The 23,054-nt window shown below is 35.4% G+C and overlaps 4 protein-coding genes and 1 long non-coding RNA gene across 5 annotated transcripts; 3 read left to right on the top strand and 2 right to left on the bottom strand.

Moving 5' to 3' along the window:
- The first annotated feature begins 474 nt into the window (after nucleotides 1-474).
- Nucleotides 475-2,757, top strand: LOC110776562 (uncharacterized). Its single transcript, XM_021981120.2, has 8 exons — nucleotides 475-633; nucleotides 930-1,063; nucleotides 1,334-1,415; nucleotides 1,692-1,774; nucleotides 1,897-1,935; nucleotides 2,038-2,108; nucleotides 2,181-2,295; nucleotides 2,458-2,757. The coding sequence occupies exons 1-8, from the start codon at nucleotides 585-587 to the stop codon at nucleotides 2,530-2,532; spliced, it is 648 nt and encodes a 215-aa protein (XP_021836812.2). The 5' UTR covers nucleotides 475-584; the 3' UTR covers nucleotides 2,533-2,757.
- Nucleotides 2,758-3,074: 317 nt separating this feature from the next.
- On the bottom strand, nucleotides 3,075-6,338 carry LOC110776561 (uncharacterized). Its single transcript, XM_021981119.2, has 2 exons — nucleotides 5,643-6,338; nucleotides 3,075-3,873 (listed from the first exon to the last, which is right to left on the bottom strand). The coding sequence occupies exons 1-2, from the start codon at nucleotides 6,252-6,254 to the stop codon at nucleotides 3,511-3,513; spliced, it is 975 nt and encodes a 324-aa protein (XP_021836811.2). The 5' UTR covers nucleotides 6,255-6,338; the 3' UTR covers nucleotides 3,075-3,510.
- Nucleotides 6,339-7,734: 1,396 nt separating this feature from the next.
- Nucleotides 7,735-10,494, top strand: LOC110776565 (probable polygalacturonase At1g80170). Its single transcript, XM_021981125.2, has 9 exons — nucleotides 7,735-7,901; nucleotides 8,019-8,156; nucleotides 8,249-8,419; nucleotides 8,536-8,562; nucleotides 8,686-8,893; nucleotides 9,093-9,174; nucleotides 9,336-9,444; nucleotides 9,635-9,748; nucleotides 9,836-10,494. The coding sequence occupies exons 1-9, from the start codon at nucleotides 7,782-7,784 to the stop codon at nucleotides 10,118-10,120; spliced, it is 1,254 nt and encodes a 417-aa protein (XP_021836817.2). The 5' UTR covers nucleotides 7,735-7,781; the 3' UTR covers nucleotides 10,121-10,494.
- Nucleotides 10,495-10,898: 404 nt separating this feature from the next.
- On the bottom strand, nucleotides 10,899-11,682 carry LOC130467565 (uncharacterized). Its single transcript, XM_056836109.1, has 2 exons — nucleotides 11,464-11,682; nucleotides 10,899-11,330 (listed from the first exon to the last, which is right to left on the bottom strand). Exons 1-2 carry the CDS (start codon nucleotides 11,680-11,682, stop codon nucleotides 10,899-10,901), a joined length of 651 nt encoding a protein of 216 aa, XP_056692087.1.
- Nucleotides 11,683-22,457: 10,775 nt separating this feature from the next.
- LOC110776567 (uncharacterized) lies at nucleotides 22,458-23,054 on the top strand. Its single transcript, XR_002530187.2, has 2 exons — nucleotides 22,458-22,681; nucleotides 22,813-23,054. It is a non-coding gene; the product is annotated as an uncharacterized lncRNA (long non-coding RNA).

Here is a 23,054-nt window from a genome sequence, read left to right as displayed (position 1 = left end):
ATTCTAGTTGTTTCACTAATTTTCTTATAAATATTTAGGTTTAGTTAATTTTTCATTAATGTATAAGTAGTGACCCCACTATCTATACTTTCTAAATGCGCCAATGACATTGCATCAATACGAGAAATAATAGTTTATATTTATAGTATTATTGTAGATAACAAAGTTGTAAATTATAAACGATCAAATTATTCATCTCAATCATCCTAATCGCCTTTATAATATTCGGCAACATTAGTATAAATTAAAACCATATTATAACAACACAAGATCCCCAATTGATCAAGAATTCAAGATTTAGACAAGAACTCAACTTTAAGACAAAAATCTAGACAATTCACTTACTTCAATAAATGTTAAAAGTCACGGGAGTTTACCGTAAGGGTGCCATGCATGAGAGAGAAAGAGAGTCAAAGTTGAGCAAAATTGTAACATTGAGGGCAAAATGGTAAATTACTATATGCCTAGCTAACTGTTTTCCCCAGGAAAACAACAACCTTCCATTTTGTTTTCTATTTTCTGGGCACAAAAATCAAAGAGGGTAAAACTCAGTCTCATCAGAAGCCAAAGGAGGGAAAAGAGAAATGGCCACTTCTCTGTTCTTGGCTACTCCACTTTTCCATCCTTCTCAGAGTATGCCATTTTCCCTCTTTTTTGCTGTTTATAATATTTCTTTATGCTATTATTAGCTTTAATTTTGTATAATGATTGTTTATGTGATATCGTTTTATGCAGCTGACCCCATCCTTTTAAATTAAGGACGTTAGGCCTTGTTGTTGTTGTTGTTGTTGTTTATGTTTATAATCTGTAGATGGTTTTTTGTCACAAAACTTGATGTTTTGGGTAAAAGAACTTTTTTTTTTTTTGGGCTTGAATTCATGTCTATAAAATTGTAATGGAACATTTGATTATGTGTTGGTTTTGAGCAGATAGAGAAGTAAGTGAAAGAGCTATAGGAAAGTTCAATAGCTCACTCTTTGGGGAATTGTTAAGAAATCCAAGTCTTGTTCAGAAAGGGATTACTCAGAATTGCAGAAACAAGAGTGTCTCAATCACCTCACTGGTATAGAAACTACTATCCTTCCATTTTTTGTACATTGTGATGCATTATTCAATTTGACTCAACTATAGCAGAAGTTTAGTGGCCGACCTCTCCTTTTGCCAATTGATTTTAGGATGGAAGCTTACTCGACTCTAGTAATGTTTAGGCATAGGAAAGCATCAAATTGTAGCAACAAAAAATGAGAGTTAACTTCAGCATAGCTTGATTTAGAAGAATCTGTTCTTGTACATGAATCAGGACAAGTAATGAAAATGAGTTGACATTTTGCAGTTTGGAAGGAAAGTGAAAGCTAAGACCAAGAGGGAAACTGTGGTACCTGACCCAGATTATCGAATACCTATCGTCCTGCTTGGTGGGTTCTTCCGCGTTCTACATGCATTTTAATGGTGTACTACTATATCTATTCTCCTACACATGCTTATAGATTTGAAGTATGTCTTATCTGGAGAATGTGAATGTTCTTGTTATGGTGTATTCTTTTGGTTCTGATTGAGAGTTGGAAAATTGGCTATATAACCCCCGACGGTCATGGATTTCTCTTCTTCGTGATGATACCTAACAAGTGCACTCTTCCTGTCAACTGTATTCTGAGTTTGTTGCTTTTCGTTCTTTTACATGATGATAACAGGTGCAACAGGTGCTTTAGTTTATACTGACAATCTACTAGCAGCAGTTCCAGTAGGTCTTCTTGGATTACTTCTTCTTGTTCAGGTATCATCAGGATTTAAATATCTACTCTTGCTAGTGTCTGTCAGTTAAGTTCAGAAACGTAGTATTTCCAGAAACAGATTGCTCCCCAGAGCATTTCATTATGTTATTTCTTTTTATTCCAGGCTACAAGGGTCAGGTTTGTCTTTGATGATGAAGCTTTGGTTAGTCTGCTCTAGCTCCCCCCAAATTTGTGGCTTTTTCTTCTGTTACATTACACTAAAATGCATAGGAACTTCTTTTTTATCCTGGTTGTATGATTGTAGGAGGTGAAAGTGGGTTCTGAGCTCAAGGAATCAGAAGAAAATGTTTTTGTGGGCGGCAAGAATCGTTGGAAGTAAGTAACATCTATACTAACACTCAATGGATTTTATTAGCTGGAAAAATTAACTGTTGAGACGTGTTTTAGGTACTCCACATTCGTAAACTGGGAGTTCTGGTGGCCAAATTTCCCTATCTTGGTGTATTTCAAAGAAACACAAACCAAGCCAGAAGGACAAATTCACTTCTTCCCTATAATATTTGTGAGTACCAACTGAACCTATATTTCCTATTTCTGTTAGCTTTGAGTTTTGACTGATGAAAACAAGTGGACTCAGAGAAAGAAAAGGGACAGGAGTTTCTTAATTTTCAGTTTTTGTTATGTTAGATTTTGATAAGAAATTTGATTATTTCTGGTGAAACAGAATGGAAAGCAACTCTATGATGTCATGGTAGAGCGATCAGGTCCATCAGAAACCAGTGGCCCAAAATCGACGTGAAGACTTGAGCTCAGTGATTCTGAGTTAAAGTTATGAGTAGAATGGTATGACCACAGTAGTTGCCTACTGATATATGATAATCCAAATTTATTTTCATACAATCATTGTGGTTACTTTTTTCTGTCACTCTAAAACATCTCAGAACTTCCTGCGTGTGATATCTGTGTATCTTTAGTTCCCACAAGGCGTAAATGACAACTACATAGTGATTCTTTCTGTTTGTTATGCGTTCTGCGTGGTTTCTTGCTGAAGCACTGCTGCCGCTTCTTAAGCTCTATTCACGCAGACACTACATCAGATAAACGAAAGGGTGTACCTTTGTTTGGGGGGGGGGGGGGGGGGGGGGGGTTTAATGGGGAAACTGGCCATGTATTGTCCTCTAAACATCTAAACATGATGCTATCATTCTACCACTAACATCACCAACTGAATTCCATATTTAAGAATATTTCGATTCTTTCTGCACATGGTGCTTAATGTACAAGGAATCAGAACTTTAGAAATAAAACTAAAACGTAGTCAAGAAGTAAAAATGGATCCAATTCAAGAACCTGCTTCTGGTTATATATGATTTAAAAGTTTACATTTTAAAAAAGGTAAAACAATACAGGACATGGATCAAAGAATAATAATCATTAGGACATTAATGAAATCAATTACAAGCTCCATACAGAGCTGCCTAGATCCTGTTTCTACCTCTATCTCTTATCAGTTTAGCTCACATAACTGATAGTGGAAAATGCAGATAACAACAATTTCCCACAGCCATAAGTAATCCTACTTTGGCTGACCCTCAACAGATTAATCAGTACAATATCAGTATAGGTAATTAGTTATCCGGTCACCAACAAAGAATTCCTGCTTTGTCCCACTTCGTATGTTTGTTCTGAGTGTTGCATAGTGATTCTTTAGAACTTACAAACTTCTCACTTGGGTGGACTAGACTATGTATTTCTAGCAAGAAATTTCAGTCATACCTCAAATCTTCTTGGTACAATGAGCATCAGTACCATGCATAGTGCAATCAACATAACCCACACTCCCTAGGAAGTCTCGGATTTCTTTGGCCGTTGTGTTACTTGCTTGCAACAAGCGTTCATCTTCTTCGTATATCAAATAAGGGGCTTCAACTCCTTTTCTAGAGAGTAGCTTTTTGGCACCCTTCAAAACATGATATTCCCAGCCTTGAACATCAATTTTAAGCAGAAGCACAGGTTCTGAATCTGGTATAATTTCATCAAGTGGTATGGTCTTCACTTCAACCGCTATCTCTTCATTTGATTTAAATGCCAACTTCGCACCAGCAGCAGAAACAGCACTGTTATCTAGCCGACCAACTAGCTGCCAACCACAGGGAATTTTGATATAAGCATATACGGAGTAATTGTTTACAATGATTAGGAAACTTTGCAAGAAGTACTTGTGGTTTAGAACGAAGCGAGTCAACTCAGTCAAGCAACATAATAGACGACTGTTAAACTGATCAAGCCCTAAGGCTTTACTCTGTAATTTACAAAAAATATTGGTTGGTCACAACCAAAAATTTATGGAACATATAAACGCATAGCAACAGCACAAAATTTTTGGAAAGGATCTGCATAGCAATAAAATCATACAGCCAACTTATAAAAGTTCGGGATGGCACCAAAACTAAACCAAAACTTGGTTCACCATAAGACAAACATGAGAAGTCAACCAGAAAGTAGAAGTTAAACCATGGTGCAGGCCTGCAAGGTAATAGATATGCATCTCTCTCTTTTCTCAACAAGGTTAAGCCTATTTCACAATGAACTAGGAGTACCAGACTATGAAGAACAAACGCCTCAAAAACATGTCCTATTAGGCTATTACCCTACTTCACAAAACACTCTAACATTTGTCCAAATGTAGTTTCTTTTAAACTCGAAATGATTACATACTGTACTCCGTATATGTAAAAACGGTAGTTGTGTAACGAAGATTTTTCCGCACAAAAGGGAGACCGGAAATTCCAAACCTAGTCAGTTTGAAGGCATCTGTCATTTTAGACATTTAGGCTCCGTTTGGTAGAGCGTAAAACGTTTTCAATGTAAAATGATTTTTCATGGAAAACATTTTTCAAAGGAAAACACAATTGCAAACTAGTTTTCCTTTGTTTGGTAACTTTAAAGGAAAATGAGAGAAGATGGTGAAGATTGAGGGCAAGAAAGGAGAGGGAGGTAAGGAGGAAAGAAGGAAAAGTGGTTTACCTCCCTTTCAAATGGAAAATGGTTTTCCACCTTTGAGGGAGTCATGGAAAATTATTTTTCATCCCTTACCCAACCAAACAACGTAAAATGATTGAAAAGAGGAAAATCGTTTTCCATGAAAACGTTTTACGCCCTACCAAACGGAGCCTTAGAACTCCCATGTCCCTTCCACATATACCTATACATAGTAAGTCTCATGGTACTTGCACAGTTGCAGTTTTTCGAGTATTCTCAGAGCAATTAGTCCTATTCCACACAGCAAGTTTCATAGCAACGTCTAAAACAGAGATCAGAATCTAAAGTTTATACCATCTTCTAGTTTTACCACTCAGATATTGCCAAATGCTCCTGCTAGAGTGCCACATTCCACACAACAACATCCATTCTAAAGTTTCTATGTAAAGCAATAAATCCAATGGTCATCACAATTCTAACACATCGAATTACCAACTCCATGTCATAAAATTTTCAAAGCACTACCAAATTTAGATAAATCAGTCACATACTATCATTTTCATTCACCCAAATATCATAAACGTATACTATACTTCACCAATTTGCAAAGAAACTCCGCAAATACTTCAACCACAGGACTAAACACTTTCTGACAAACAATTCGCAATTTCACAAGTGATGAATTGATGATTTTCATGACGTAACACTTTCCAACAAACAATTCGCAATTTCACAAGTGATGAATTGATGATTTTCATGACTAAACACAAACAAATTCACCACAATTTCCAGTTTCTTATGAACTCCCACATCATGATATCATCAATGTCAGCAAACACACATCAAATTTCTTCAACCCAGAAAACACAAAACTCCAAATTCCATAAACCCATAAAAATTAGATCATCAAGATTGTAAAAATAGTACCTTATGGAAAGTTATACTCCCAAAACGATCAGATGCGGCAGCGTCAAAAACAGTAACAAATTCCCCAACTCGATTGAAGTGAATCCCATCACAAATCCTCTGCAAATTCTCAAAAACAGGTTCAAATGCCAAAACCCGAAAACCCATCACAGCAGCAGCAAAACTAGCCATACCGACATTTGCACCCACATCAACAAAAATCCCATTTTTACCCTCAGCCTGATACTTACCCAGAAGTTCCTGAACAGTAGAAGAAATGTCAGGCTTTTTAAAGGGCTTCTTCTTGAGAATTCTCTGGATATTTTTATGGGGTTTTTCAGGCAAGTTTCCAAGATCAGAGAGCGAGTAAAGAAAAGGGTATTTGACACCTTCAACAATGTTGGCGATTACTGGGTGAGATTGCGGAGATTTAAAGCAATTAAATGGTGGAAGTTTGGAGGTGAAGGGATTTAGGGAGATTTTGAAATCTGAGGTGGGGTTATTAGTGAGATTTGAGGATTTAGAAGAGAGGAAGAAGAGGAGGAGAAGGAGGAAGGAGAGAGAAAGGAGTATGAAGAGAGAGTTTGGGGATAGGAGATTTGACGATCGATCTCTTCTCCAGGCGTTTGCCATGGAAGATGTTTGATGAGGAAAGAGAGTGAAGAAAGATGATTTGAGAAGAGAGGAATAGACAAGAAACTGAGGAGTAATGCAATATTGCAATTGTCAGTCAATCGTATCTAGCTTGGAATTTTTTTGGATGCTTCCGGTTATCGGGTACGATTAGACCTGGTAATCGGGCGGGGCAGGTCAGGGTCGGTGCGGGTCAAAAGAGGGTCGGGTATTGAAAGGGTCATTTTTAGCGGGTCGATAATGGGCGGGTCAAAAGCGGGTCGTGGGTCAATAGCGGGTCATTAGTGGGCGGGTCAATAAACGAGGAATGAAAAATGAAAAACAAAAAAGCCATGTGCAAGTACAAGTAAATACGAAGTTATACACGTAATTTTTTGTATCATTACTATTTTAATTTTCAAAATAATTGTAGTATAAGTTTGACCCTATAATGACCCTGTCCAATAAAGGCCCTGTCCAATAAGATCCCTGCCCAATAAAAGCCCTATTACCTTGACCCTAACCCTATATCCATTGGACTACCCTGTCCAATAACCAGGTCTAGGTACGATACACCTACCTCAGATTTTCTCAGATTCGGGCATGGGCCGGGCCATAGAAACCATGTGCTGGAATCGGAACGAGTCAAGAAAAATTGGTGCCTCATTGGCCTTGTCAGTTGTCACCTTGTGCCTATCTTCCATAAAAAAGCTCATTTCCTGGCACGGATTATTTTTTGTTTGAGACTAGACTGTACCGTGTCACTGGAACCCCTTAATAAAATTATGATTTTTTGGTTGAAAAGTAAGCAGACCGATGTGAGCGCTAGCGAGTGTTGCTCGAGTCAGAATTTTGAAAATCATGGTCATGCACTCCCAATAGTCCATTGGTGTGCCTCTAAACTAAATACCGGGATCAGCCTGTACGATTCACATGTCTGCATGTCCCGGTCCATGCCCCACTTTATCATTACCAGAAAAAAAAAACTTGAATACGGAATACCAATTAACCAAACCAAGAACCCAATCTTCTATCCTTCTACTCCAAATACTTAAAAGTTATTTTAATTTTAATTAATTACTTTGTTCTTAATTTTTTTTTAATATTTTGCTTAAATTGTGTAACAAAGGGGCATGTTATTGGAGACTGTTATTCCGTTCTTGAGGAGTATGATGTGCATTGCGCTACATATTACTTTTTTTAGTTTATTTTATTAAACAGAATCTTTCCTAACCATTCTTCCATTTTCCTTTATTTTAAACTGATTTTTTTAGCATATGTTCTTTCATCCTGATTCCTGAGTAATATGTCTTTGCATGAATGATGAAGGAATTTGCATTGAATTTTATATTCTTTTACTTTCGTCTATTACTCTTTCTGAAGCATAATGTGCATCATTTTGATTAAATTATTTGTTCAATAAGACACCGCATATTAGCTCATGGACACTTATAGTTGCATACTTCAATAGAACAGCAGAGATTTGAACATAACACTTAACGATACTTGTCTCTCTCAAATGTAAAGTGGCAGGACGTTGCAGGCTCAATGCTAATCTTTCAGCTAGTTTGCATGAACATAACACTTCAATATGCATGCTCGAGTTCTAACCATTTCGATGTCTTAGACTATGGAGCTATCAACAACATCAACAACGACAGTTCTCAGGTTCCATTCCTCTGTCTTAATTCTTCCTTGATCACCATTTCATGGTCTCAAATACAGGTCCTTTTCAGTTATTCAGAAATTAGAATAACTGTAAAATGTTTCTTTGTTCTGGTACAGGCATTCTTAAATGCTTGGAAAGTAGTATGCAACTCGGAAGTAGACAATCCGACATTGCTTGTTCCAAGGTGGAAATCATTCCTGGTGAACCCCATTGTTTTCACTGGCCCTTGCAAGCCAGATAACATCAACTTTCAGGTTTGGAATTTTCATACATTTTGTGCCTTGAATTTAACAAAAATGTTGTACAACATATGTTTCTAGCTCATCCTTCTTTTATCTGAACATAGATACTAGGGGAAATAGTGGCACCTCCTTTACCTTCTGCCTGGGAAAAACATGATCCAAGCCAGTGGCTAGCATTCAACGGAGTAAGAGGCCTTCGAGTTTATGGCAGTGGCACAGTTAATGGACAAGGCTTTGGTTGGTGGAATCAATCATGTAAATATCACCCTGCCATGGTAATTAGATGAAAAATAAAGTAAACTTTTTCTTTCCTGCATTAGAATTAGCTAGCAGTTAATCTACGAAGCTATAAAGTAACTTGTTCTTCTCATTTCCTTGTTTGATTTTTCAGAGTGGATGCACCAAACTAGCTCCAACTGTAAGTACTGTGGCTATTGCTTCAGAAACACAATAAAGAACACGAGATTTCTGTCTAATACGCGTAAATGTCAGAAGAAAAACAAAACTGAATTCTCTGACTGTTATCAACTCCTTTGAACAGGCAGTAAAGTTCCTTAGTTGTAATGAGACTGCTCTGTCTGGAATACACTTGATCAACAGTTCACAGACGCACGTTACTTTAGTTGGATGTGATACATTTCATATAGATAATCTGTTGATTGAAGCTCCAGGGAACACCCCCAATACTGATGGCATTCATCTTCAGCATGCTCGTAATGTCATCATCACTAACACTGAAATAGGGACAGGTATAATCGTGTCCAAGATTTGAAATATCATAGTGTTCATTCTTTGCATTCAGAACTAATGTGTAGTTACCTGCAGAATAGCAAGAAAAGATAATAGTTTAAGAGATTTCATTCGCAAAAGAAGAGTTTTCTGAACAGATCAGTAAAGACATAAACTTACTTACAGTGTGCTGTTTTATCTATCTTAATTCATAAACAGGTGATGATTGTATATCAGTAGGAGATTACACATCCAACATTGATATCTTGAATGTTACATGTGGACCGGGCCACGGAATAAGGTAATCATAGTAGATTTTAAAATAGAAATGAATCAGTCAACAAGTTTAATAGAGGATTATGTTTTGATCTGTCTTAAATTGTTATTTTGAGCATATCAGTGTCTCTTCTTCTTTGAGACCGACATTTAAACGTTTAAATGTTGATATTTTCTTCGAAACAGCATTGGTAGCTTAGGAAGAGGAGGAAACTATGTTCAAGTGAGCAACATTGTGGTAAAGAATGTTTATTTTAAGGGTACTACAAATGGAGCTCGGATCAAAACATGGCAGGTAAAAGTATTGATTGATGAACTCGTTGAACTCCCAAGATATCATTTTCACTTAAACTTAGGCTCTATTCTATTCAATTTATTTTGTCAGAACTTATATTAACTGAACTTTTCTCAAAATAAGTCGAACAATACACACCCTTAAATCATAATTAACCTCTTAACTTGTGAATATCCTTGTGGTTGAGAAGGAAGGAAGAGGATTTGTTCGACGAGTCATATTTGAGAACATCTTCTTCAACACAGTGAAAAACCCACTAATCATAGATCAACATTATGGTTCTATCAAAGGTTCTCAAATTAAGGTAACTTAAAACAGCATATTTCTAAAAGTCTATCATGGTTTTTTACTAGCTTGATTTAATCTCTTTTTTTTTCTTTCCATGATGAAGGAAAGTATGGGAGTTTGGATATCTGATGTGACCTACAGAAATTTCTATGGCACATCTGCAAGTCAAGTGGCTATCAATCTAAACTGCAGTGAGTCACGAACCTGCAACCACATAACACTAGATTCAATCATGCTCTGGCCTGCTCCTCGGTTGGATAAGGAATTGACTTCTTATTGCTCAAATGGATATGGAGTTGCGATTGGAGTTGTTCATCCCCCTTCTTGTCTCCAACAAACAACAAATATGGCAAAGATCATAGACTTGTTGACGCGTATCAAAGGGTAGTTTCTAACCAAGTAGGGGTGGATATGAACAAAACTGTCCATGGACAATTCGGAATCGGTTTGGTAAAAGTTCGGCTCGAGCTCGGTTTGTTTGTTAATGAATCAAGCTTGAGCTTGAGCTTGAAATTATAGTTCGATAACTAAAGGAATTAATTAAACTCAAATTCAATGGTGTTGGGCTGGAAACTCGTGAGTTCGTTAAGTTGAAGAAAAATAATTCGTGTTTATGTGATTGTTATATACTATGCATTAATGCATATCCTTCAATACTGCTAATTCCTAAACGTTCAATTGAGTGACAAAGAGGGAATTTTTACGTAACTTGTCCAAGAGAAATATTGTTTTAATGTTGATTAAGAAATTAGTAATATGTTATTGTGTTTGTGTTTGTTGTTGGAATATGCTTTATCTATTTATCGAGTGAGGCCTCGAAAAAGCTCAAAGTTTGACTTGAACTCGAATAACTCTTACTAAGTTTCAATTAAGCTTAGCTCGATAAGAAATCTTAAGCTCGAGTTTATACTCGATTAATTTTAACCAAACCAAGCCAAGCTATGTTAGAGTTCGGCTTGGTTCAACCCATGTCGAGAGAAGAAAGCGTGGTTAATTTCTAGAAGTTAGTATAAAGAAAGATCGTGAAAATTGAGAGTTTTTTATAACATGCATTTTTAGTGCCTGGGTTTTTGAATTCTTCCAAACATCGAATAAAATTTTGGGAAGTCATATAGTTAGTTACTGTCATCGTAGATTTTTTTTTGAAAGAACCCACTAGGGGGGTATTATATTGATAGATCAGCCTCAGCTAAAACCAACAGATTACAAGGGAAATCATCAAACCACTTTCTTGTCCCAAACTCCCAAGGTTGGAGATGGGCAAGACTATGAGCTAGTTGGTTGCCACTACGTTCAACAAAAGTAAATCTAATATCTTCGAAGCAGGAAATCAAACTCATTATATCGTCTACCACCAAGTCAAAACTGCTGCGACCTCGCTCACCGCCCCGTAAAGCTTGTACCACCGCAAGGCAATCACTCTCAACTATTATGCGGCTCAGCCTCAGCTCCTTACCCAGCTCCATGCCCAGCAGGACTGCCTTTGCTTCCCCCACCTTCGCCTCCCACTTCTCCGCACCTTGATACACCGCACAACCCACCAACTCTCCGCCATGCCTCCTTACCGCTGCTCCCAGTCTGGACCCCAACTCTCCGATCTGGCCAGCATCAACGTTAATTTTGTGTCACCCTTCTGTCGGGCCCGACCATTCAGTCGCCCACCCCGACCCCCCACTTCCATTTCCCACCTCATGCACTCCCCTCCAGTTCGACCCTAACCTCTCCACTAACCTTCATAGCATAGGCTACCGTCTTGCCCGGTTCCACCGCCCCATGCGCCACCACCACTTGATTTCGAGCCCCCCACACCGCCCAGCAAAGAGTTATAAATTCCTCCATATCCTCCTCATCTAGCTCAGCAATGCTTCTTTCCCACCAATCCAGCATCGAGCGACAATGCCAAGAAAGCACAAACTCAAACTTTGACTTACCCCATATAGCTCGTGCCATCGGGCAGTCACGAGTGGCGTGTAGCGTTGTCTCCTCTTCCTTTCGACACACTCCACACGTTCCATCGTAACTTGCAATCCGTCGACCAATATTGCGTCGCGTAGGTAACGCATCCAGCCCCGCCCTCCACGCGAAAATCTTCACTCTTGGCAACACCCGAAGCTTCCACAGGTTATTCCAAATTGCCCGGAGGTGGGCCGTAGTGGCTTCTTCCCTTACCCACTCGTCATTGGCGAGAGCCTTAAGCTTCTTAAGCTTCTTCCGCTTTTGTTTTAATTCGCGGAAGATGGTGCCGAACTTTTCGCTACTCCAAGACTTTAACTCATCCACGCATGTCCCTAACTTATCCTCCACCCCCCTGCCAACTTGCCATGCATTCTCAATAACCACTTCACAGCCCTCGTCAGTCGCTCATAACTGCTCAAACCTGCATAAGATGAGCTTCAAAGGAGCGTGATCCGACCACTCGCGATCGAGGTGCAGCAAGTGAATGGACGGAAAACAGAACGACCATTCATTCGATGCCATATATTGCTCTATCAAACCTACATAGACGTTCTCCTCCGCCTCCCTCCCATTATCATACGTAAATTCGTATCCAGAGAATGGCACATCATGTAGTCCACATGCATCAACTGCTTCCCGAAAGCTATTCAGTCATCGTAGATTATTGAACAAAGACATGAAGTTTGAAGAAGATAAGTATCATACATTCATGCATAATCAAATTTCATTTTCAAAAGAGAGTTTACTCGACTCATAAGCCTAATTATAACCTACTCCAATATTTAGAGTCTTGAACACATCTTTTAAACCCTAAACCCGAAAGAACTCGTAAAAAGCTAACTAATTGTGGTTTAACCGGAAATCAACCTCCGGACTAACATAGTAACATGTTATATGTATCAAATGATCCACTCATCCTATTTAACACTTTTAATTTGTATACTTGGTTTTTAATTTGTTATGTACGTACTACGTAGTATCATACATTCATGCATAAGCAAATTTCATTCTCAAAAGAGAGTTACCGAAACAAATCAACAACGAATATTATAGTTCTATTTTGGCAAATTTGTTAAAAATGACCTTTTATAATCCAAATTTTGCGAGAAAAGACCTTGTATATTTTTTTTTTTGTGAAATCACACCTTAATGTAATTTTTTTTGCGAAAGACAACCAAAAGTAAGTTTCCGGCATTGACTGATCTTTTCAGGCCATTGACTTGCACGTGAGAAGCACGTGTGGCTTTATTTTGCTAACCACACCCAATTTTCCTCCAAAATTCTAAGCTTTAAAACCTAAAGTTAAAAAAAAAATCGAAATAAAATCAAGTTTGAAAATGCTAGACTCGGGAAAATCAGTGTCTTTAGCCAACTTAAGCCACACGTGCTGCTCACGTGCAAGTTAAAAGCCGGAAAAGTTCAGTCAATGCCAAAAACTTCCCTTAGGTCTTTTCTCGCAAAAAAAATTACATTAAGATGTGATTTCACAAAAAAATTATATAAGGTCCTTTCTCGCAAAATTTGAGTTATAAAATGTCCTTTTTGACAAATTTACCTTTTATTTTGTACAACTTAAAAAGGTGATGATAGTATTTCAGTAGGAGATTACACATCAACTGTTGATATCTTAAATGTTACATGTGTAATGGTCAACGGAAAAAGGTGATCATAGTTATAATCTTGAATGAGTACAAACTTGATGTCATCTCACTTATATATATTAGATTTGTGCTATTATTCATTCACTTATTTGATAAATTATTTTTCGATTATGGCTAAGATAAGTTAGCTTAACCTGGTTATGGAGAAAGAACCTAAAATTGATGAAATTAGTTTAAATAAGCTATGAATCAAAGGTAAAAATGGCAGATTAAATTGTCAAATTTTTCGATTTGCTAACAAACACGACACCACGCTTATTGGTTATATATCAAACGCAACAACGATTGCTAGTCGATAGATGTCATTAGCTTAAGAATGAAGCAGTGAGAGAGACTATGGGAGTTTTTCGAGGACCATTTTGCCACTCATCGGTGGCCATTTTGCCACTCATCGGTGGCTCATCTTTGGCCGGTGATTTTTCCAACCACCGAGAAGATGGACTATGAGAAAGAGCTTAGTTTCACATTTTGGCTCTCTTACTCCCGTCTTTTTTCTTTTCCTCCTCTTTTTCTTTTCTTCTAATTCTTGCAGCTCTGTATCTCTGATCTTTGGCTCCATATTTCACACCAGTTTGCATATTCAGAATACACAAATTCTTATTTACAATGGGTGTACAATAAATATTGTACATCGAAGTAAAAGTTAACTCAAAATGCTTAAAAGTTAAGTTTATATATGTAAAAGTTATCTATTTTTAAGTGATAAATTTTTTCATTTTAGTAAAACTTATTTTTTCAAAATCACTAATAATGTATAAAATTAATCATTTAACCCTTTAAAATATTTATCTATCAATTATTTTTTACTAATATAAAAGTTAATCAAAACTAGGTTAAAGTTACAAAAAAAAGGTTAAAGTTATCTTGGTGTACAATAAATTTATTGTACACCCTGTGCGCGCAAGTCCTTTTGTTCAGAATATTACCCCACCAAACAATGGTCAAATGTCTTGTAAAAGCAAACGGTTGGAATGAAGACTGTAAAATCCCATTTCAGATGTTGGGTAGTTTTGTTATTTTAATTTTTGTATAAAGAAATTATTTTCTGCATTTAGTAATACCATTTATTTTTACGTACTACGTAATACCTTGGAACTTTTAATCTTCTCTATCCTCCTTTTTTTTTCTACTGCCATTCAATTTTTTTTATTTCCCTTGTATCGAATTATCGATCACTTGTACCACCGGAAGAAATTCAGAGGACGTGTAATTGTAAAAAAAAAAAAAAAGCCCCAATTATATTCTCTCTTTACACTAATAAGTAATAACTCATAAGACCACTCTCATTGGTGGGGAAAAAAACCTCACTATTATCTCTCTACCACTTTCTTACTCCTCCACATCATTTTTCTCACATACAAATTTTGCTACAACAAACTCATCCCACCAATGAGCTAAAAAAAATATATTTCACCACTTTTACTTTTACTATTCACTAAACCCCACTACACTTTCTATTTCCCACATACTCCATCCATTTTGTATTTAAGATCCATTTTATTTTTAAAAAATACGCAAACACAATAATAATAATAATAATAATAATAATAATAATAATAATAATAATAATAATAATAATAATAATGACAATAATAATGACAATAATAATGATAATAATAATAATAAAAATAATAATAATAATAATAATAATAATAATAATAATAATAATAATAATAATAATAATAATAAAATTATTAAATAACAACCGGAAATAAGATTTTCGAAAATATATGCTATTGGAAATGTTCAGTAATTTTCAAAAAATAAAACAAATTATAGTAATACTTAGTATGAAAAATGATTTTGATGATTTTAGAGAGAGAAAAATGATTTTTGAAAGTGTGTCAAAATATAGCAAAATTGGTCTCCATTTATAGATCTTGAAATTTTATGACCGTTGGTATAAAAAAAAATTTAAAAAAAATTAATTAAGGCAAAATTACCCATTAACAATAATATAGCTGTTTAGAAAAAGGAATAAAATTCTGATTGGCTAATCAAACAATGGGACACGTGTCATGCAGAGATTGGGTGAGGAAATATGGTGGTTTATTTTTTTTGAAATGTAGCGTGATTTCTTCCAAATTCAAGAGAAATTGGTTAGTGCTGGGGCCCAATTTCTGGCGAGATTTTCAGCCAAAAATGAATGCCCCACATTCTTTTTTTCGTTTCCTCGTGAGCAATAATTCTCTTCCCCATTGATTTAGTCCGTGTTCTTTTTTTTCCTCACCAATTTTTACTAGTGAGCAAATTTTCTCACTGATGGAAGTGCTCTAAGCTCAAGCGCAATAATAGTCATCAATATATTTTCGTTCCATTTTTATAATAGTTTGAGACAAGGAAGTAAATATTATAGTTTCATACAGTATATAAAATAAGGAACAATACATGCACAAACAAATTAATTAATTAATATATTGATGGTCAATAAGAAAAATAACAAAAACTATACAAAAACTATTTTCTACACTATTTTCTACTAGCGCCCTGAAAAAAGGTTATTTTTAAATATATAAGTGTTTGAAAAAACACCAAAGTTAATATGAATTGAGCACCAAAGCAAAATTATAAAGATTTAAGAAAAATCCAAGTGAATTAGGGTATTTATAACACACCAAACAAAAAATAAGGGATTTAAAAATCACTTAATTAATTCATATTCTAACTAAAATCTGAAATTTTAAATAAAAATTACTTATAAAATAAACAAAATTAATTTTGTAAAATTCACGTGAAGCAAATGGGTACACACAGCGTAGTACATTCAAGATGAAGTTAATTATAATGCCCTAAATCATGGATCATGATAGCTACTCAAAGGTATGTGAACGATAATCGTTGTACTTTTTTCTTTTGACATTGTCAATTAATTGCAATTTGCTTTAAAATGCTTTTGTGGAATATGAACGTATTGATCAAGCTGACAGTCTCTTCTCGATCGACAATGTTTCTTGTCAAATATGGTGGTGTGCTTTTTGTTTAGTTGTTGATATGTAATTCTGCTACTATTTTGATGTATATATTGAAGGGCTTTTTTTGTTTCTTAATTTTTCTTGTAACTCAGGTAATTACGTACTTTTTTAGCTTTTTATTATTTTCTTTCAAAAAAAATTTAAAATTAGTTTTTGTTTTTGGGTTTGGTTTAGGTAATCAGCGGTTCTGAGTTTCAAGTTATGGTTAATTTCTTGGTGAGATTTAAGGGTTTATATCACTCGTTAATCATTTACCATCATAGGGTATTCACCAAGTTTATTTTTCTTAGAACTAGGACTGAGTAGTTTGAGGTTAGAGTATAGTTCCTATGTTCTTTCTGATTTAATTTATTTATCTCGGAGTCATTGTATTTCACCCGAAAATGGTGGGTCATCACTCATCCGAAAGGGTGAGATAGGTAGTACGCCTAGTTTTATTGCCTTATTAAAAAACAAAATTGAACGTATTATTTATTAAGATGAACTTTTGACTCGTTAGGTGTGAATGATTGTTGTTTATTGTTTATTGAGATGAACTTTTTGTTCTAAGAAAATGAAACCTTTTTTTTAACAAGTAATCTAACATATATATTTGAAGCAGACATATTTGTTGAGTTATCAGAGTGTCACCTTGGAAATTATTAGAAATCGATATTTTAACTTATTTTAGAATTAAAAAAATTGAGTGACATATAAGTAAATACTGAGGAATTTGATAGAAGTTTGTGAAGAAATTTTAAAATGTAAAACTTATCTTTTCTTATAAGAGATGAAGTTTAGTTAAAAATAATTTGGAATAAGATTGATAATTAGAATTTATAAGACAATAAACCTCTTTTGTGTATGATTATAATTTGGAATACAATAAATAATTAGAGTTTCTAAGACAATACACCTCTTTGTGTATGAGCATATAAATAATTAGAGGTTTTTGCAATTGATTTGACTAAAAATTGTTTCACACACTCTTGTTCGGAGACAATTGTCCACAGAGTATATTAGAGTTTGTAATTTTTTTTTTAGTTTAGTTTTTTTTTTTTTTTTTGCGATTGATTTACTTCGTTCTTTTTTTTTTATTATTAATATTGCATAAATTAAAAAGTTTACAAACACAACAACGAGATTACATAACACCCTAAACACAAACTACTTAACACTAAATAGGTAGCAAGATCTTCTCCGATGGCCTCCTGGTTGTTGATCGACTTGACTTTGTTTACATTGCCACGGATCAAGTAGCATGCCAAAGCCGCCATTCATGTTGATTTTCTTGAAGACTGAAATATAGGGACAATAATCTGAAGGGTCCTTTAAAAACCTGATACAATTGAAACTCAAGGAAAGGAGTAGAAGAGTAGTAATAGCAAGAGCCGGTTGCAAAGGACTTGTGATTTGCTCACAAGCGGCATGAATATTATCCAAGTCGTAGATGTTGCCGGAAACGGAAACATGGTACGTGTCGGAAAATATTATTGGAAATGGAAATATTGCCGTAATCGGAAATATTGCCAGAAACGGAAATATTGCCGAAATAGAAAATATTATCGGAAACGGAAATAAATTCCGGAAACGGAAATATTAAATATTGTTCGAATCGGAAATGAATTCCAGAATCGGAAAACGAATCGGAAGCGCGACGTACGAAATAAACATCGGACGAGCTTGCTAGACGCAAGGCCCAGCACGAAGCCAGGCCTGCGCCTAGCGAAGCCCGCGCAAGCGAGCAGCAGCAGCAGCGAAGCCCGCCAAGCAAGGCAAGGCCAGCAGCAGCAGCGCCCTTACAGTGGGCCGCGTGACTTCCAGCTGGGCCGAGTCGCGCGCACAACGCGCCCCTTCGTGAGCTGCGTGTGTGTGTGTTCGTGCAAATCCTTAAACGCTTAGGATTGTCCGATTAACTGTTTTGCTAAATCCACGAGAGTTAGTTGTTTGATTAAACACTTAATTCAAAAGGAATAATTTAAGTAGAATTCTAATCGAATTAGTAAATTGAATCCTAGTGGAAATCTAAGTCCGATATTTCCTCCCTATAAATAGGTGATACATAATCACAATTTATAACACATCAATCACAAGTATTCATATAGTTTAAGATTAAACTAACTTAATAATTTGCCAAAATAAGTAAGTTTCGAATAACGTAAAACCTTAGACTATGTTCTGGTTAATTGAATCTAAGGCGGATCCGAACGTGCTGTGGACTATCTACGGAGGGATGACACTTGGAGTCCTAAACTTGTTCTTATTCGGTTCGGGAGCAGCTAGGGAAGGCACGCGTCACATGTATGTATCCTGAATTATGCTAATTGACTATGTGACAATTAATTTGGATACCTGAGTTTATGGTTTTTCCGCATGAATATATATTTTATATTTGTCATAACCTCACAGTTATAAATGTATTACTTCACATATAATCAAGGGGCCTTTATCATATAAAATATTAGAAAGTTTCTTTAATTTATAAAATATCAGGACGTTACTTTAGTATTTTACTAGAGTTACTTTTTGTTTGTGAATGACTACTATTAAACATTAGGCACAATCACTACTAATATTACTAAGGATTACTTCTATTTGTAATTTCAGTTACTTTTATAATTTTAAAAGAGTTACTTTTAATCCACCTACATAGTTACTTAGTCACTTAAAACATTAGGGGGTTTCTTTAATGTTTTACCGGGGTTACTTTTTGTATGTCAATGGTGCTACTTTTAAATAGACACAGTCACTACTAATATTATTAAAGTTTCTTTTATTTGTAATCGGTTACTTCTTTTTATAATCTCAATTATTTTTATAGTTTTAGAAGAGACACTTTTGATCAAGCTACTTATTCAGTTAAAATATAAGAATGTTACTTTAATACAAAGTATTTTACTATGGTTACTTTTGTATGTTAATAGTGTTACTTTAAATATTAGGCACAGTTACTACTAACATTACTAAGGTTTTTTGGGGGTTGCTAAATGCAGCATGATTTTACTTAACGCAACCCTTTTTTCTTTCATTTGTTTCATTCTGGAAAAAAAAACCTAACCCCCACTTTTATTGTTTTCTCTCAACCTTTTCCCCTATTATTTTTATTCACGTAAACTTGAATTTTTTTAGTGTAACGTGTATGTGATAAAATTAGAATACGTATTTGGATTGACATTGACGATTTTTTTTGAATTGGAAGACCTTGGAATTGAGGTAATATCCGTTTTTTTCTGTTTTTTTCGAGTCACTTCATGTAACTTATATGAAATATACACTTCCATTTTGTACATATTGAACAAAACAGAATTAGCTATTTCGTATAGATTGAACATAGTGGAACTAACTATTTCGTACAGATTGAACAAAATAGAGTTAACTATTTCATACAGATTGAACAAAATATAGTTAACTATTTCATACAGAAACCAAAGAATTAAAAAGGGTATTTCTGATTTTTTACAGGGGTGCGCCAAAGTAATTGAAGGTTGCGTATAGCAACCGTGTTTTTTTTAATATATGTTACTTAATTATAAACGATAGACACAATTACTATATTACAATGTTAAATCCAAAAAGATCAACAACTCCATTATATTAATTACTAACGTGTAATATTATTAAGGTACAATTAACTTAACCACCTCCAACAAAAATAGAGTAATCGTCTGTTGGTTTAGTGGTGATTAAGGCTGAACTTGGTAGGGAAGACCTCGTATTCGATCCCCCACAACAACAATTAGGAGGGGACTGAAACCTATCCACCCAAAACTCGCCCTGAATCCGGATTAAATTAGCCCTAAGGGTGAACCGATTCCTAACACAAAAAAAAAAATATGTTCCCAGCTATCATCTTGCGACCTGCTTTTTTGAGTAAGGGTTAAAACAGGTAGTTAAACCATTAGCGCGTCTCCTGTATGACCAGTCACACCATCAACTTGATATGTGACGTGCGCGCAACTCTCTCGCTCGTAGCTACTACGGAGAAAGTTATTGACTGTATGGTGTTACTTGAGTTTCTATGCTGGTGTTACTTATACGTTGTATTTGTTGTTACTTTTCTCGTTTTACTGCAGGTTCTTCTATTTCATGTTAGAGGTTCCTTGTATAGACTAACGTTACTTTAATTTCTATGTTGGTATTACTTATACATTATATTCGTTGTTATTTTCCTTGTTTTATTACAGTTTCATGTTAGAAGTTCCTTGTAGACCGATGTTACTTGACTTTCTACGCCGGTGTTACTTATATATTGTATTCGCTGTTACTTTAAGTAGTTATTTTATTGCGGTTTCCTCGTTTTCATGTTAGAGGTCCTTTTATAGACTAACATTACTTTATTTTCTATGTTAGTATTACTTATACGACACTTTACTTAGACTGACATTACTTTATTTTCTACGTTGTTACTTTTCTTATTTTATTGCATTTTATTCAATTTCATGTTAGAGGTTTCTTGTATATCTGGTGTTACTTGACTTTCTATGCTGGTGTTACGTATACATTGTATTCGCTGTTACTTTTCTTGTTTTATTGCAGTTTCATGTTAGAAGTTATTTGTATAAACTGTTGTTACTTTATTTTATATGATGATGTTACTTAATTTTCTATACTGGTGTTACTTGTCGATTCTGTTAACCAATATGTTGGGCTTATTTGTAAGTGTGAACACGTCACACCATGAAGTTGATGGTGTAGGTCGTGTGGCTGGTGACATATAAGATTTGAGGCTAAACCATTGTTGCTTGTTTTGTTTATAAACTCTAGTCTTTTGGGCTACACTAAACAACGTAATTCATTCCGGTGTGAACATGTCACGGCATTAACTTGATGGGGTGACTTTGTCACATACGAGTCTTTGGGATTCCTAACACGGGTATAATTCAAGTAGGAAATGGAGTACTCTGCTCAATTACAACCTTACGGTTAACCTGCTTCCCCGGACCCCACCAATCGGAAAGCGAGAGATAGAGGTACTGAGTACGTAGATGGAGGAGATGACGGAAAAAGAGATGGTGGCGGAAATGGAGAAGAACATGGATGTGAATAATGCCAAGCGATTTTTCAAACACTTCTTCCAGAACGATGAAATCACGGATCTCAATATCCCGCCAATTAAAATGTTTGTAATTTCTCTCTCTCACTGTTTAATCTATATTATTAAAAAACCCTAGATTGTTTGGTTCTGTGTTGATTTGTACCTTGATTTCGGTTACAATTTCACGCTCTTCGATTATCTTTATGCTAGTTGATTGCAGTTTTTAGGTATTTTTTGGGCTTTATTCTTTGATTTTTGGCTTTGTTAGGGTTACAATTGATGTCATTTTAGCTGGTTGATTGCAGTTGTGTTGTCCTGTGTATGGGTTGATTGCTGTTTTTACATCAAAATGGAGCATTTTCTTCGGTTATGGTAACAATTTACTGTCATTTATTGTATTGTATCTCGATGATTGCAGTTATTAAAGGTCAAATTTGGGGATTTTTTTTCTCTTTTTGGTTCGATTTCGGGCTACAATTTTATGCCCCTTGATTGTGTATTGCATACTCGTTATTTGCAGTTTTTTAAGGTCAAAATTGGGGGTTTTTTTCTTTGTTTTCAGCTCTGTTAGGGTTCAATCATCTAGTTTTCTTATGTTTTCACTTGCTTAGAGTTTCTGTAATGTCTTAACAATGTTTCAAATATTGAATGAGTGTTTTACGTCTGATGCTATACTATATCAATTGACAAAGCAGTCAAACTTTTATGTTTTTAATAGATTTTAGTTTTGCTGCATTAAATTTGATTGTTGCATTGGGACATTGCAGACCAAAGACATTGCAAACTCTTATATATCCATATTGGATATGCCTCCAAATTCGACAGAGAGACCATCAGCAACAGCAACGGCAAAGATGGTGAATCCCCTCAAAACGACTCTAGTCCCAAAGAAGAATGGTTACAAGTATTTGATGAGGATGGACGTTTACGTCTTGATGAAATCCTTCCGTTGCTCATTCCTTGCATGAGTTGACCGTGCTTGAGAAAAATGTTTATGAGCAAACTCTTTGTTGTGCTAAGCGGGCTCTGGCAAGTTACAACTTTGGCACTTTTATTTTAACCTAATCATTCTCTTATTTATCCTTTATGCTAATGAATCCATTTTGTTTACTTAATTTCAGGGCTATGAATATGAGCTTGTTGCTCCTTTGTTGAGCAATACTTTGCTAGTAATGAACCCAGAGTTCCCTTACGTAACTCATGCCAACTTCTTTGCTAAGCGCAAGAACACTGATTCCCCTTTGGAGCTCTTTTTTACTGAGGTGGTACGGTGGCATGTGGTGACTTTTTCGGGAAAGTTCTCAAGTGTTGTATATTGACACCTCGACTCATTGATTCTTCTCAAGGTAGAATTTTTTGCTAGAGAGTATTATCTATTTTGCAATTCTGGTCTTTTTATTTTTTTATTTTTTTATACTCCGTATATGTTAAAAGTGACTCACGTACTATTTATCTATCTTTTTGTTCATCCTTGCAGTTACTACGATGAGTATTGAGTTCTGATCATCTTGTAGAGATTTTGCATCCTGAAGATGTACAATGTACTCAATGCAAGCTTTCACAATGCTGCGATAGTGACTGACGATGATTGATTGTGATTGCTCAAACAAACTTTCCCACCCTTTTATTGTTTGTAAAAGTGTAGCTTGCACTCTTTTACTCTTTCAGAATGGTTATGTATTACGCCTTTTCTATATATGTCAATGAGCTTTCCTTCAA

This window comes from Spinacia oleracea, chromosome 2 (genome assembly GCF_020520425.1).
Source record: "Spinacia oleracea cultivar Varoflay chromosome 2, BTI_SOV_V1, whole genome shotgun sequence".
Classification (NCBI taxonomy): domain Eukaryota; kingdom Viridiplantae; phylum Streptophyta; class Magnoliopsida; order Caryophyllales; family Amaranthaceae; genus Spinacia; species Spinacia oleracea.
Note: the sequence above shows the minus strand (reverse complement) of the source record. Positions and strands in the feature narration are given on the sequence as shown.